Genomic DNA, 16,758 nt, shown 5'->3' on the forward strand with positions numbered 1-16,758 from the left:
ATATACAAAAAAAGTACAGTGTCCTCAAATGTAGGCCATGCCGGCTGTCACCTTGGTCAGTGACTTGTGTCACTCAACAGTGCTGCAGACTGGGAAGCAGATGCAGCCATATTAATGAGGTTGTTGTTTGATGTAAATGGAAGAACATATACCTGCTGAAGGTCACTGACGAGCAATATCGTATGGGCCTGTCATTCCTGATTATTGTTGCGGTTCAGAATGGCATTGACAGAATGAGAGCAAAAGAAAAGAGTTAATGAATGTGTTTGGTTTTCTATTAACACAGACAATTATACTTGCTGTTAACATTCGAAACAACCTCTGTCTCACTCGAACAGCCTTTATAAATGAATACATAGTGGTCTATAGAAAGTGTAACCAAACATTGTTTTTCAATATAGTTACCTTTGTCAGAATGTGATTCCTCTTCTGGGAAATAAACAATTGGTGAGCAGTAGTGTAGCAGGAGATTTGCAATTTAGCCAGACAGTGTGTGAGTAATGCACCGGAGATGGAGAAGAGATTCATCAGATAGTACTCCATTATCTATGCATTTAGGATATTACTGTCCAAAATAAGATCACATGATTGATCAGGCCAGAGACAGTGTTATGTTTAGAAGATAATCTGCACGGTCTGATAATGAACACAATTTAACTGTATGTATTAGCAGGCTCACATATTATAGTACTAATTACTTAGGATGAATTCTGCCACATTAATAATTTAGGAGATGCTAAGTGTGCATTAATACAATTAACACAACTTTATTCAAATAATGTACAAGTCACAAACATACACATCTTGCTTTTAACTTAACAAATATTGCAGTCATGCACACACATTGCTTTCCCCTTAACTTATTTTATCTTTGAACACAAGCAAACACTTAAGAGAAAAAGCATACAACTGAATATTAGTAAACAAATTGTCTTCTGGGGTTTTCTGCAACATTTTCCGGTACCAGTAAATTCAACATTAAAGTATCTGTTTGTCTTCTACTGTAACATCTACTGAATGTGACCATCAATTTATTACACAACAACATAATATACTCTTTTTTCAAATGAAAAAACAAATAAACCAACCAATCACATTTTACAGTTTGGTCGTCTTCACTATGCAGTGATTTCGCTGTGGCACTGGACATAACTTCCATAAATAACACATCCCCAAAGAACCAACCAAGACTATACATATTGTAAGGTACAATCACACTTCACTATGCCCAACCACTTCAATTATAAAGGCTATTAGGGTGGAATACAATATATACTGGACCACAAAATTCATCTGATCATAGAGGAAAATGGCAATCTTTTTGAATTCACATAAAGCTGTTCTTCACATTGCACAATGAAAACTATAATGAAGCCACCCATGGAGTCCACACATTGAGCATCTAGATGTCCTCGAGCTGAATTTGCATCCATTTACATTTATGATGTTCCATGTCTATATGTAATGTCTACCTGCAAGATTAACTTAACTTGAACCAAGAGGAATGAATTTAAAGCCTTCCTCCTCGGTACATCTTGACGAATTGGATATATCCATGGAAAATAGTTTTTCGTGGTATGCTTGGTTATTTTGCCTCTATTAAATGAAAAAACATGTTTCCTGGACAAGTCAAAAGACAACTCCACGGGAGTACTATTGTTTGAAGTAATATACAGATAAGCGTCTTCAAGGGTTTATACCAGGGTTCACCAATTACATTCAGCCGTGTGTGTCGATTTTTCCTTGAGCGGGTTGGTTGGGGGGCCGGCACATAGTTCTAAATCATTTGTACACTAGAAATTGACCGCAATAATCGCAAACAGATATAGTATTTGACAAAAACGGAACTTTTTCAAACCTTGAATACATTGGGAATTTTAAACTTTGATTTCAGTGGGATATGATCACATACGCCTCTCTACTACTTGGGAACAGATTTCCTACATTAAAATCAGTCAATTATGTCAAACAAAGAAAATAATTAAAAGGGGGAGGGGGCTCATTAATATATACATTCCAAATAATGATCCATGCTTCTTTGAAAATACAGTTGAAGTCAGAAGTTTACATACACCTAAGCCAAATACATTTAAACTCAGTTTTTCACAATTCCTGACATTTAATCCAAGTAAGCATTCCCTGTCTTAGGTCAGTTAGGATCACCACTAAATTTTAAGAATGTGAAATGTCAGAATAATACTAGAGAGAATGATTTATTTCAGCTTTTATTTATTTCATCACATTCCCATTGGGTCAGAAATTAACATACACTGAATTAGTATTTGGTAGCATTGCCTTTAAATTGTTTAAGTTGGGTCAAACATTTCGGGTAGTCTTCCGCAAGCTTCCCACAATAAATTGGGTGAATTTTGTCCCATTCCTCCTGACAGAGCTGGTGTAACTGAGTCAGGTTTGTAGGCCTCCTTGCTCGCACACGCTTCTTCAGTTCTGCCCACACATTTTCTATAGGTTTGAGGTCAGGGCTTTGTGATGGCCACTTCAATACCTTGACTTTGTTGTCCTTACGCCATTTTTCACAACTTTGGAAGTATGCTTGGGGTCATTGTCCATTTGGAAGACCCATTTGCAACCAAGCTTTAACTTCCTGTCTGATGTCTTGAGATGTTGCTTCAATATATCCACATAATTTTCTGTCCTCATGATGCCATCTATTTTGTGAACCCGTCCCTCCTGCAGCAAAGCACCCCCACAAGATGATGCTGCCACCCCCCTTCTTCACGGTTAGGATGGTGTTCTTAGGCTTACAAGCGTCCCCTTTTTTCCTCCAAACATAACGATGGTCATTATGACCAAACAGTTCTATTTTTGTTTCATCAGACCAGAGGACATTTCTCCAAAAAGTACGATCTTTGTCCCCGTGTGCAGTTGCAAACCATATTATGGCTTTTATTATGGCGGTTTTGGAACAGTGGCTTCTTCCTTGCTGAGCAGCCTTTCAGGTTATGTAGATAGAGGACTATTTTTTACTGTGGATATAGATACTTTTGTACCTGTTTTCTCCAGCATCTTCACAAGGTCCTTTGCTGTTGTTCATGGAATGATTTGCACTTTTCATACAAAAGTATGTTCATCTCAAAGAGACAGAACACGTTTCCTTCCTGAGCGGTATGACGGCTGTGTGGTACCATGGTGTTTATACTTGCATACTATTGTTTGTACAGATGAATGTGGTACCTTCAGGCGTTTGGAAATTGCTCCCAAGGATGAACCAGACTTGTGGAGGTCTACAACTTTTTTTTCTGAGGTCTTGGCTGATTTATTTTATGATTTTCACATGATGTCAAGCAAAGAGGCACTGAGTTTGAAGGTAGGCCTTGAAATACATCCACAGGTACATCTCCAATTGACTCAAATTATGTCAATTAGCCTATCAGAAGCTTCTAAAGCCATGACATAATTTTCTGGAATTTTCCAAACTGTTTAAAGGCACAGTCAACTTAGTGTATGTAAACATCTAACCCACTGGAATTGTGATACAGTGAATTACAAGTGAAATACTCTGTCTGTAAACAATTGTTGGAAAAAATACCTGTGTCATGCACAAAGTAGATGTCCTAACCAACTTGCCAAAACAATAGTTGGTTAACAAGAAATTTGTGGAGTGGTTGAAAAACAAGTTTTAATGACTCCAACCTAAGTTTATGTAAACTTCCGACCTCAACTGTATATATATATAATCATTTATCAAACCTACAAGCAATACAATACTCTAAAGGAAATCACAGTACAAACTATCACCCTCATACGCTTAAGGATATATTAGAACTAGTGAATATATGAAGGCTTAAATATCCTGACCTAGTTAGATATACATGGCGGAGGCTCAATCAAGCTAGTCGTCTTGACTACTTTCTTATGTCATTCGCGCTGGCACCAAAAAAAAAAAAAAAAAAAAGAAGGTAGAGGAAAAACAAAAAGAAATGGAGGTACTTATTCAAGAAAGATCAAGTGTAATATATTATAAAAATAAAGTGAACTGTATGGATTATATCACATATGATTCACCAAACAAGATTTTGAAAGTGGAAGCAAAGTACCATAAACATATGTTTCCGTTTCAGTCTCCTCCATCTCCACCGAAGATAATTGTATGGATTTTTTCTATGAATAATGTAACATTAACAGCTGTACAGAAAGACTCATGTTAAAGACATTAAGTCCAGGACAACTCTAGGGTTGGATGGTATACCAGTGGAGGTATACCAAAACTTGGTAGATTATCAGATACTCAACAAGAAGGTCTGATTACATTATTACTGAAACTGATCCAAGTGGTAAATATAAAGATCCGGTCCATTAAAAAAAATTGGAGGCCTCTTAAACTTCAGTGTTGTGGTGCAAAAATTCTAGAAAATGTATATTATTCAGACGATACATTGGAGATAATATAAGACAAGTACTGGAAGCAATAGAATACTATGAAAAATCTGGAAAACCAGGTCTGGTATTCATAGCTGACTTTGAAAAGGCTTTTGATAAAGTATGACAGGAATTTATATATTAATGCCTGGAATATATCGATTTTGGAGAATCTCTTATACAATAAAGTTATGTAGAGTAACCCTAGGTGTAAAATAGAAAATAATGGCTACTTCTCAGAAAGTATTAAACTGTTAAGAGGAGTAAAACAAGGTGGTCCACTATTGGCATATCTATTTATTATGGCCATCGGAATGTTAGCTATTAAAATCCGATCCAACAATAATATCAAGGAGTTAGAAATCAAGGGCATAAACATAAAGGTGGCATTGTATTCTGATGATTCATGTTTTCTTTTAAATCCACAATTTGGATCCCTTCACAGCCTCATAGAGGATCTTGAGACTTTTTCTAACCTCTCTGGATTACAACCAAATCATGATAAATGTAATATAGTACGTATTGGATGACAAAAAATACAACTTTTACATTACCATATAGTTTACCAATAAAATGTTCTGGCGGTGATGTGGACATTCTCGGTATACATATCCAGAAAGAAAGAAATTATTTTATTACAATAGTTTAATAAAGTTAGCAAAAATTTATTTTTCTACCATGGAAACGAAAATACCTGTCTATTTGTGGAAAAATCACCCTGATTAACTCTTTAGTCATATCCCAGTTTACCTGTTTGCTTATGGCCTTGCCTACACCTAGCGACCTGTTTTTTTTAAATTATATGAGCAAAAGAAAATTATATTTTATTTGTAACGTCATGCCAGATAAAATGAAATGGGCCTATGTATATAATTCATATCAATTGAGAGGGCAGAAATGATTAAATATTAAAGCATTAGCCCTCTCACTAAAGGCGTCAGTCATACAAAAGTTAAATTTAAATCCAAACTGGTTCTCTAGCAGATTAGTAAGAATGTCTCACCCCATGTTCATGAATGGCCTTTTACTTTATTCAGAATACAACCTCTCACTTTCAGCTATTTGAAAATGAAAAAAGCTCCAAAATATAGCTAGTTTTAAAACCAGCCATAGAAAGTTGGTTGCAATTTCAGTTTAATTTCAGAAAAGACAGAATAAATAATACAACAAATATTGTGGTTAAACTCAAATATAATAATTACAAAAATATATATATTTTTTGGGGAAAAAAGTATAATCTTTGTAAATTATATCATAAATAGGACTGGTGGAGTTGTCACACATGCAGTTTACAAAAATATATGGAAATGTCTGCTCTACCCAAAATTACAACCAACTAATTGCAGCATTACTGCAAAAATGAGAGGCAAGTGTGAGGGAAAATTAAGAAACTTGTTTGTTGGGCCTGTATTAAAGACCAAAATAGGTTAAGGTCAAAGTTATGAAAACTTAGGACACTAAAGAGGCCTTTCTACTGACTCTGAAAAACACCAAAAGAAAGATACCAAGGGTCCCTGCTCATCACTGACATTATTCAATTTCTGTTAATCACATGTCCGTGGAACTTGTTTTATGTATCAGTTGTTGAATCTTATTATGCTCATACAAATATTTACACATGTCAAGTTTGCTGAAAATAAACACAGCTGACAGGGAGAGGACGTTATTTTTTTGCTGAGTTTATATATGGGGGATACAACCATCCCAGCTCTGCAGACTTTGCTGCGAAGAGACAGAATCATAAGATAATTTGTTTTGATACTGTCCATACTGAGCTTGTTTTTGGTCGCAGGTCCAGGAATGGTTGAAGAAGTGCAACATTTGCAGAATAGCACTACTGGTTGATTTGAAAAGTCATAGTCGATCAATATTATAATAATACTCTTAGCAAAAATATTTATCTTTAATTTACAATCTTTAGAAACTATAAGAATAGAAAGGTTCAAAATGTTTGTGAAACATCACAGTAAATGTGTATATAGTATGTTAAAGCTGGAAGTAGAAGACTAAGTGTTGTTGTCCAATAGTTTACTCCAATTAGGGGAGGGGTGATAAGGTTATGGGAAAATATATTTAAAACAAAGTGTTTATATACAGTACCAGTCAAATATTTGGACACACATACTTGTTCAAGGGTTTTTCTTATTTTTACTATTTTCTACATTGTAGAATAATAGTGAAGACATCAAAACGATGAAATAACCGATATTGAATCATGTAGTAACGAAAAAGTGTTAAACTCAAAATATATTTTAGATTTTAGATTCTTCAAAGTAGACACCCTTTGCCTTGATGACAGCTTTGCACACTCTTGGCATTCTCTCAACCAGCTTCACCTGGAATGCTTTTTCAACAGTCTTGAAGGAGTTCCCACATATGCTGAGCACTTGTTGGCTGCTTTTCCTTAACTCTGCAGTCCAACTCATCCCAAACCTTCTCAATTGGGTTGAGGTCGGGTGATTGTGGAGGCCAGGTCATCTAATGCAGCACTCCATCACTCTCCTTGGTCAAATAGCCCTTACACAGCATGCAGGTGTGTTTTGGGTCATTGTTCTGTTGAAAAACAAATGATAGTCCCACTAAGCGGAAACCAGATGGGATGGGGTATCGCTGCAGAATACTGTGTTAGCCATGCTGGTTAAGTGTGCCTTTAATTCTAAATAAATCACAGACAGCAAACCCCACACCATCACACCTCCGCCTCCATGCTTCACGGTGGGAACCACACATACAGAGATCATCCGTTCACCTACTCTGCATCTCACAGGGACACAGCGGTTGGAACCAAAAATGTTTGGACTCATCAGACCAAAGGACAAATTTCGACCGGTTTAATGTCCATTGCTCATGTTTCTTAGCCCAAGCAAGTCTCTTCTTATTATTGGTGTCCTTTAGGAGTGGTTTCAGCAATTAAACCATGAAGGCATGATTCACGCAGTCTCCTCTGAACAGTTGATGTTGAGATGTGTCTGTTATTTGAACTCTGAAGCATTTATTTGGGCTGCAATTTCTGAGGCTGGTAACTCTAATGAAATTATCCACTGCAGCAGAGGTAACTCTGGGTCTTCCTTTCCTGTGGCGGTCCTCATGAGAGCCAGTTTCATCATAGCGCTTGATGGTTTTTGCGACTGCACTTGAAGAAACTTTCAAAGTTCTTGAAATGTTCCGGATTGACTGACCTTCATGTCTTAAAGTAATTATGAACTGTAATATCTATTTGCTTATTTGAGCTGTTCTTGCCATAACCAAATAGGGCTATCTTCTGTAAACCACCCCTACCTTGTCACAACACAACTGATTGGCTCAAACGCATGAAGGAGGAAAGAAATTCCACACATTTACTTTTAAAAAGGCACACCTATTAATTGAAAAGCATTCCAGGTGACTACCTCATGAAGCTGGTTGAGAGAATGCCAAGAGTGTGCAAAGCTGTTATCAAGGCAAAGGGTGGCTACTTTGAAGAATCTAAAATAAAAAATAAGTTTAACACTTTTTTGGTTACCACATGATTTCATATGTTTTATTTCATAATTTTGATGTCTTCACTACAATGTAGAAAATTGTAAAAATTATGAAAAACCCTTGAATGAATAGGTGTCCAAACGTTTGACTGGTACTGTAATATATACAGTGCATTCAGAAAGTATTCAGAAAGACTCCTTGACTTTTTCTACATTTTGTTACGTTACAGCCTTATTCTAACATTTATTATATTGTTATTTTTCCTCATCAATCTACACACAATACCCCATAATGACAAAGCAAAAAAGGTTTTTAGAAATGTTGGCAAATGTATAAAATATATTTACATAAGTATTCAGACCCATTATTCAGTACTTTGAAACACCTTTGGCAGCGATTACAGCCTCGAGTCTTCTTGGGTATGATGCTACAAGCTTGGCACACCTGTATTTGGGGGGTTTCTCCCATTTTTCTCTGCAGATCCTCTCAAGCTCTGTCAGGTTGGATGGGGAGCATTGCTGCACAGCTATTTTCAGGTCTCTCCAGAGATGTTCGATCGGGTTCAAGTCCAGGCTCTGGCTGTGCCACTCAAGGACATTGAGACTTGTCCCGAAGCCACTTCTGTATTGTCTTGGCTGTGTACTTAGGTTCGTTGTCCTGTTGGAAGGTGAACCTTTGCCCCAGTCTGAGGTCCTGAGCGCTCTAGAGCAGGTTTTCATCAAGGATCTCTCTGTACTTTGATCCTTTCATCTTGCCCTCAATCCTGACTAGTCTCCCAGTCCCTGAAAAACATCCCCACAGCATGATGCTTTCACCCCATGCTTCAGGGATGGTGGCAGGTTTCCTCATAACGTGACGCTTGGCATTCAGGCCAAAGTGTTCCGTCTTGGTTTCATCAGACCAGAGAATCTTGTTTCTCATGGTAGGTGCCTTTTGGTCAACTCCAAGCGGGCTGTCATGTCCGTCTGGCCACTCTACCATAAAGGCATGATTGGAGTGCTGCAGAGACCCTTGTCCATCTGGAAGGTTCTCCCATCTCAACAGAGGAACTCTGGAGCTCTGTCAGAGTGACCATTGGGTTCTTGGTCACCTCCCTGACCAAGGCCCTTCTCCCCCGATTGCTCAGTTTGGCCGGGTGGCTTGGTGGATTCAAACTTCTTCCATTTAAAAATGATGGAGGCCAATGTGTTCTTGGCGACCTTCAATGCTGCAGAAATTCTCCAGTACCCTTCCCCAGAACTGGGCCTCGAATTCCTTCGACCTTATGGCTTGGTTTCTGCTCTGGCATGCACTGTCAACTGTGAAACCTTAAATAGACAGGTGTGTGCCTTTCTAAGTCATGTCCAATCAATTGAATTTACCACAGCTGGTCTCCAATCAAGTTGTAGAAACATCTCAAGGATGATCAATGGAAACAGGATGCACCTGAGCTCAATTTCGAGTCTCATAGCAAAAGGTCTGAATACTTATGTAAATAAGGTATTTCTGTTTTACATTTTTTATACATTTGCAAAAAATGTCTAACCTGTTTTCGCTTTGTTATTATGGGGTATTGTGTGTAGATAAGGAAAATGTTTAATTTAATACATAGCGTAACATAATGTTGAAACAGTCAAGTGGTCTGAATACTTTCTAAATGCACTGTGTATATCACCTGCCAGCCAAATACGCACAACTATTGGGGAAACCATGATTTACACTGTAAGCTCCATCTGGCTGAATGGGAAAATTAATCCAATCTGATTTCTTGCAGCACAACAATGAGTTTTTCAAAGTATTAATTGTGAGCCAGCAGATTTAGGTATGAAGATTAAGGTAAGCAATGTTCGTTATTAGGATGCATTCTAATCCCTCATATAGTGCTTACCGGCCGGACCTGGGTCACCTTCTCCACTGCTGTGAACTGTGAGGTAGTTGCTATAGCGGCAGGTTTTCTTGACCTGTTCCTCCTCTGCCATCTGGCCAGTGATGGACGTCTGGCCTTGCTGGGTAAGCCGTGTCAGGCGGAAGGGGGAGCGCCTGAAAGAGCCGGTCAGGGTAGTGTTGTTCTCTGACTCACGGCTGAACGTAGCTGTGCTCCGACAGTAGCGCTTCAGGCCATGGCGGAAATGGATGGTGAACAGGCCGTAAGTTATTGGGTCCAAACAGGCATTGAAGAGGCCAAAAATAAAGAGCATATGAGTCAAAGAATGAGAGACCGTCTCATCCATATCGTCAGGGAAGAACCAGTACCACAGTCCCAACAGGTAGTAAGGGGTCCAGCAGACGATGAAGGAAGTCACGATAACAATGCTCATCTTCAAAGTCCTCATCCGTGCTTTTGGAATGTTGTTGTGAGAGCGTCGGAGATGTATCTCCTTAGAAGACACTGTAACAAGGCAATAAACACTTGCTCATAATCTTAGCATCTAACACCAAATTTGACAATAAGTCTCAATTACCTTTATCTTCAAATACACAGTGCTCTTTGTAACCCCCTCATGAACAACTGTATACTACACCTACCACTACTGCCACTAGTGGTACTACAATTGATGGTAAAATATGTAATTTGACCTACTGTTTCCGTGGGTCATGCGGCTGGATATCTCTACCAGGATACGTGTGTAACAGAAGATCATGATGATCAGCGGCAGCAGGAAAAGACAAGCAAAGGTGAACATGTTGTACAGGGTTTCCTGCCAGTGTTGGACAAAGCTCCCATGTGTAGTGCACTGGGTAAACTTCTCTGGAACCGTGATGGTCACACTGTGGAATATCAGCATCTGCATGACAACACAAAGGAAACAGACTTTAACCATAACAACATGTCTTTAACAATAATTATATGGCCTGGCTTCAGTTTTGTACTACATAAAATAGTAGTGTTTCATGCAGCAGAAGCTCAATCCTGCCTAGTCTGCAGTCAATGTGAGTAATACACTGCAGATGTCATTCAATTTGCAATGAAATTAGGTGAAAAGTAATTAGGTGAAAAGAGCCAAGTGTTGAATGCTTGAAATGAATTATGAAAAAGTAATAATTGCAAGGCAAGGTCTTCTTTTAGTGATACATTTTTTTTAAGCCTATGTAGTTGGATGGCTTTTATTCGCAGCAATGTATAATTGCTGTCATAATCATGAGTCAGTCAATTATGTAGGGCAGGCACTCCTCACCGGTTATCAATCACATTTAAAATGGTTACTCTTAAACCATGGACAATAGTGACTGCAATGCCTGTACTGTAATTCCCTTCAGGAAAGTATTTCTGAGTTTTGTTCTAAATTATTGCTACAATCATTAGGTTTATAATTGCCGTAAAAAAATCAAGTCAGTCATGTCCATTTGCTATACATTTATTTGAATAAGTTCAATACAGGATCCTCTTCAAATTGCTCATGCTCACCTACAAAGCACTCAATGGACTGGTGCCCACATTCTGTACCTTACTGACCTCCTGTATCCCTACACTCCCACCTGTTCACTGCGCGCCTCACACACTGGCCTCCTCACCATTCCTCTCACCAGGCTCCACTCTATCAGAAGCCAGGCTTTTAGCAGTGCAGCTCCCCAACTCTGGAACTCAATCCCTCTCCAAGTCAGAACCTCACAAACCATACACATATTCTAGTCCACACTAAAGACACCTCTTCACACAGGCTTAGCTTTTATCCACTGTCTAGTTCACTTCCCTGGTTAGTCTGTCATCATGTTTAGTGTTCTCCACGGTTAGTCTGTCATCATGTTTAGTGTTCTCCACGGTTAGTCTGTCAGCATGTTTAGTGTTCTCCACGGTTAGTCTGTCATCATGTTTAGTGTTCTCCATGGTTAGTCTGTCATCATGTTTAGTCTTCTCCACGGTTAGTCTGTCATCATGTTTAGTGTTCTCCACAGTTAGTCTGTCATCATGTTTAGTGTTCTCCACGGTTAGTCTGTCATCATGTTTAGTGTTCCCCACTGTTATTCTGTCATCATGTTTAGTGTTCTCCACGGTTAGTCTGTCATCATGTTTAGTGTTCTCCACGGTTAGTCTGTCATCATGTTTAGTGTTCTCCCTGGTTAGTCTGTCATCATGTTTAGTGTTCTCCCTGGTTAGTCTGGCATCATGTTTAGTGTTCTCCACGGTTTGTCTGTCATCATGTTTAGTATTCTCCACGGTTAGTCTGTCATCATGTTTAGTATTCTCCACGGTTAGTCTGTCATCATGTTTAGTGTTCTCCACGGTTATTCTGTCATGTTTGGTGTACTTTATATGAAGTGCATTAGACCCCTTGACTTCATCCACATTTTGCTACGTTACAGCCTTGTTCTAAAATGGATTAAATGCATTATGTTCCTCATCAATCTACACACAATACCCCATAATGACAAAGTGAAAATAGGTTTTTAGAATTGTTTGCAAATTATTTATTTTTTTACTTGATTGGGGTCCAACTGTGGTAAATTCAATTGATTTGACATGATTTGGAAAGGCACACACATCTGTCTATATAAAAGGTCCCACAGTTGACAGTGCATGTCAGAGCAAAAACCAAGCCACGAGGTCGAAGGAATTGTCAGTAGAGCTCTGAGAAAGGATTGTGTCGAGGCACAGATTTGGGGAAGGGTAGCAAAACATGTCTGCAGCATTGAAGGTCCCCAAGAACATAGTGGCCTCCATCATTCTTAAATGGAAGAAGTTTGGAACCAAAGACTCTTCATAGAGCTGGCCGTCCGGCCAAACTGAGCAATCGGGGGAGAAGGGCCTTGGTCGGGCAGGTGACCAAGAACCCGATGGTCACTCTGACAGAGCTCCAGAGTTCCTCTTTGGAGATGAGAGAACCTTCCAGAAGGACAACCATCTCTGCAGCCTTCTACCGATCAGGCCTTTATGGTAGAGTGGCCAGATGGAAGCCACTCCTTGGTAAAAGGCACATGACAGCCCGCTTGGAGTTTGCCAAAAGGCACCTACAGACTCTCAGACCATGAGAAACAAGATTAGTTGGTCTGATGAAACCAAGATTGAACACTTTGGCCTGAATGCCAAGTGTCACATCCGGAAGAAACTTGCCACCATCCCTACGGTGAAGCATGCTGATGGCAGTATCATGCTGTGGGGATGTTTTTCAGCGGCAGGGACTGGGAGACTAGTCAGGATCGAGGGAAAGATTAACGGAGCAAAGTACAGAGAGATCCTTGATGAAAACCTGCTCCAGAGCACTCAGGACCTCAGACTGGGGCGAAGTTTCACCTTCCAACAGGACAATGACCCTACGTACACAGGTCTCAATGTCCTTGAGTGGCCCAGCCAGAGCCCAGACATGAACCTGGTCGAACATCTCTGAAGAGACCTGAAAATAACTGTGCAGCGACGCTCCCCATCCAACCTGACAGAGCTTGAGAGGATCTGCAGAGAAGAATGGGAGAAACTCCCCAAATACAGGTGTGCCAAACTTGTAGCGTCATGTCCAAGAAGACTTATGGCTGTAATCGCTGCCAAAAGGTGCTTCAACAAAGTACTGAGTAAAGGGTCTGAATACTTATGTAAATTAAATTAAATTCGATTTATTTTTTGCAAAAATTTCTAAAAACCTGTTTATGCATTGTCATTACGGGGCATTGTGTGTACATTGATGAGGGAAAACATGATTTAATCCATTTCAGAATAAGGCTGTCACGTAACAAAATGTGGAAAAAAGTCAAGGGGTCTGAATACTTTCCGAATGCACTGTAATTACTTATTTTACTGGGATTTTATTCCTTTTTATCCAGCTGATTTTCTTGTATGTAAAGTGACTTTGGGTGTCATGAAAACAGATTAAAATAAAATGTGTTATTATTATTATTATTATTATTATTATAAAGCTGTATAATAAAGCTCTATAATAAAACAGGGTTGTTATGTCCTCCGATGTATATTTTGATAATTGTTGTGGTGTCCTGAGACCAGGTTGAGGAGAGAAAACATGAAACCTCTCTTAACCAGAGCCTCACCTGGGGAACAGACAGAATCACACTCATCCCCCACGCCACAGACAACATGATCTTGCTTCTCTTCTTGGCCTCATTGATGGCTAGTGGGTTGAGGATAGCAGACTGGCGGTCCAAGCTAATGACCACTGTGACAAAAGCACAGGAGTACATGGCAACAAGTTTCATGAACATCAGCAGCCTACAGGCGATGTCTCCTGCCTGCCACTGAACTGTGATATTCCAGACAGCATCAACAGGCATGACGATGAAAGTCACCAGCAGGTCTGCCACAGTCAAGTTAATTATTAATATCCTAACGTGGGACTTGCGCTTTCCGTTGGTATTGGCGGCCCACAGCACAGCGAGGTTACAGACAGCTGACATGGCACACAGAGTGAAAGTAATGATTACTCTGACTTTGGCTGCTGTGGAGAAGGTGGGCAGCTGTAGTGAGTCTCCATTTGCACTCTTATTGCAGATGGGGGTGGGTGCTTCACAGCTGGTGTTCTGGGCTTGTTCCATCATTTGGTAAAACATCATGATCTCATGTGACATTCTCAAGCTGTCATTCATATCCCACAGGAACACCAGAGACAATATCTTCTCTGGTTCTCCAGCAATGTGTTCATATGAACAGGTCACCCTATAAGAATAAATGGTTGGAAAAGAGGGATGTTTAGTATTCAGTTTCTGCACTTGTTGTTACATACTGATTATACATAGTCAGCTTACTAGCAATTATGCTCTGCACAGACACAATAATACCCTACAGTTATGGTGGATTACTATATGAAAAAGCAGTACATACTCTACACTGATTTGCATTAAAATACATACCCTCTCATATCATGTTCAGATGCTACAATAAAACATTTACAAAGTGTGGTTAGTGATCTAATACTAATCATCTATTCAGAACACAATGATAATAATTAAACCATATATATATACACTCCCCATCAGAACAGCCTCAATTCATCGAAAGCATTCCACAGGGATGCTGGCCCATGTTGACTCCAATGTTTCTCCCAGTTGTGTCAAGTTGGCTGGAGGTCTTTTGGTTGGTGGACCATTCCAGGGTGTATCACAACTAGCAGTGGTTGGGAGTCCCATAGAGCGGCGCACAATTGGCCCAGCGTCGTCTGGGTTTGGCCGGTGTAGGCCACCATTGCAAATAAGAATTTGTTCTTAACTGACTTGCCTAGTTAAATAAAGGTTAAATAAAAAATAAAAACATTTTGATACACAAGGGAAACTGTTGAGTAAAAAACCCAGCAGCATTGCAGTTCTTGACACAATCCAGTGTGCCTGGCACCTACTACCATACCCCTTTCAAATGCACTTAAATATTTTTGTCTTGCCCAATGGCACACATACACAATCCAATTGTCTCAAGGCATAAAAATCTTTCTTTAACCTGACTTCTCTCCTTCATCTACACTGATTGAAGTGGGTTTAACAAGTGACATCAATACGGGATCATAGCTTAAACCTGGATAGTCCAAGTCATGGAAAGAGCAGGTATTGTGTTGTAGGGTCAGACATAGTAGTACGGCTCACGGGGAGCAAATGTGGGTTAAGTGCCTTGCTCAAGGACACATCGTTAGATTGTATTCGAAACCGCGACCTTCCGGTTACTGGTCCAATGCGCTAACCGCTAGGCTACCTGCCGCCCACTCTGTGTGTGTGTGTAACATTCTTATGATGTAGAATCAATAACATTCTAGAAAACTGAATAGGTTGAGTGTCAGCATCCGCAGGGGCATCTTATGTACATTTACTGCAATAAGCATTACCTTCGCCTGAGCAAAAAGCATAGCTATCTTACATGGTAAGCAGAAATAGAAATGTCGAACCAATCAGCCATAGAACAAACTGGTACATTAGCCTATGTGATATTCTGATTGACCTTGAAGAATATACAATGAGCTCTTGGAATCACAGAGGAGTTAGTTGATTGTGTTCAATTTTCACCCATTTGAAGACTCCCATAGTACCAACTTGACTGAAAGAAACTACTAACCTGTTAAAGTGGCGGCAAATTCCCCATCAAAAGCACCTGTTCGTTCCTCGTGAATCGCGCTGCTGCAATATTTTGTTTTGCCTTGTCCCAGTGAAACAGTGAAAGGAAAAAAACTTTGTGACAAGATTACGCTTTCAGTTCTTTCCCCCCTGAAGTTGGTGGTTTAGAAGCGTTTCTTAATTGTTTTCTATAATGCTTTTTTAATAGGAGATAATGGTATAGCTGTCGAACGCCTGCTTAATATAGTATTGGAGATAACTATTGCGATTATCAGACTTCAAGTACAATAATGCAATTCTGTGGTTTGTTCTCGGCACCCTTTCCTCAGCATCTTTATCGTTGCATATTGACCTGTGTGAAGCTAGCCACAATAAGGATTAGCCACAATAGTGGAATCAAAATAAAAGTCCCCGGTCGAAAGTGATTCAAACGGATACAAAAAGTGGAATCATGCCATATTTGGAATAGATAATGCTAAACAATATCGGAATGTTTTAATATGAATTCAACAATAGAATAATTACCTAATTTGACTATTGTGCATATTGAGTGTGAGTTTTTGCAAAGAAGTTAAATAGCTAGCTATCTACCTACCTAGATGATATTAGAAGCACAACCTTATTTTACCAGAACCTCTTCTCCTTCAGCCAGTGGGGGGTCTTTATTTAATTCCTTATAATTTATGAACAAGTTGAAATCTATACTGAACAAAAATCTAAACTCAACAAGTTCAAAGATTTTGCTGAGTTACAAATCTGTCATTTGAAATAAATTCATTAGACCCTAATCTATGGGATTTCACATGACTGGGCAGGGGCACAGCCATGGGTGGGCCTGGGAGGGCATAGGCCCGCCCACCCACCAATCAGAATTAGTTTTTCTCCACCAAAGGGCTTTATTACAGACAGTAATTGTCCTTAGCAAAAATATAAACGCAACAGTAAAGTGTTGGTCCCATGTTT

At 39.4% G+C, this 16,758-nt stretch overlaps 1 protein-coding gene across 1 annotated transcript; it reads right to left on the reverse strand.

Moving 5' to 3' along the window:
* Positions 1–751: 751 nt before the first annotated feature.
* On the reverse strand, positions 752–16,134 carry LOC129862467 (gonadotropin-releasing hormone II receptor-like). The gene is made up of 4 exons (XM_055934180.1): positions 15,797–16,134; positions 13,795–14,416; positions 10,403–10,607; positions 752–10,210 (listed from the first exon to the last, which is right to left on the reverse strand). Exons 2-4 carry the CDS (start codon positions 14,344–14,346, stop codon positions 9,687–9,689), a joined length of 1,281 nt encoding a protein of 426 aa, XP_055790155.1. The 5' UTR covers positions 14,347–14,416; positions 15,797–16,134; the 3' UTR covers positions 752–9,686.
* Between the last annotated feature and the right edge of the window lie 624 nt (positions 16,135–16,758).

Source organism: Salvelinus fontinalis, chromosome 9 (assembly GCF_029448725.1).
Source record: "Salvelinus fontinalis isolate EN_2023a chromosome 9, ASM2944872v1, whole genome shotgun sequence".
NCBI lineage: Eukaryota > Metazoa > Chordata > Actinopteri > Salmoniformes > Salmonidae > Salvelinus > Salvelinus fontinalis.

What these genes read in the sequence shown, in the direction of transcription:
- LOC129862467 (XM_055934180.1), bottom strand. Translation starts at nt 14,346, where the DNA reads ATGAATGACAGCTTGAGAATGTCACATGAGATCATGATGTTTTACCAA. An exon ending in TGATTCTGTCTGTTCCCCAG is followed by an intron (nt 10,608 to 13,794) that starts GTGAGGCTCTGG and finishes GTTGTCATGCAG; the next exon opens with ATGCTGATATTCCACAGTGT. An exon ending in CCGCATGACCCACGGAAACA is followed by an intron (nt 10,211 to 10,402) that starts GTAGGTCAAATT and finishes GCCTTGTTACAG; the next exon opens with TGTCTTCTAAGGAGATACAT.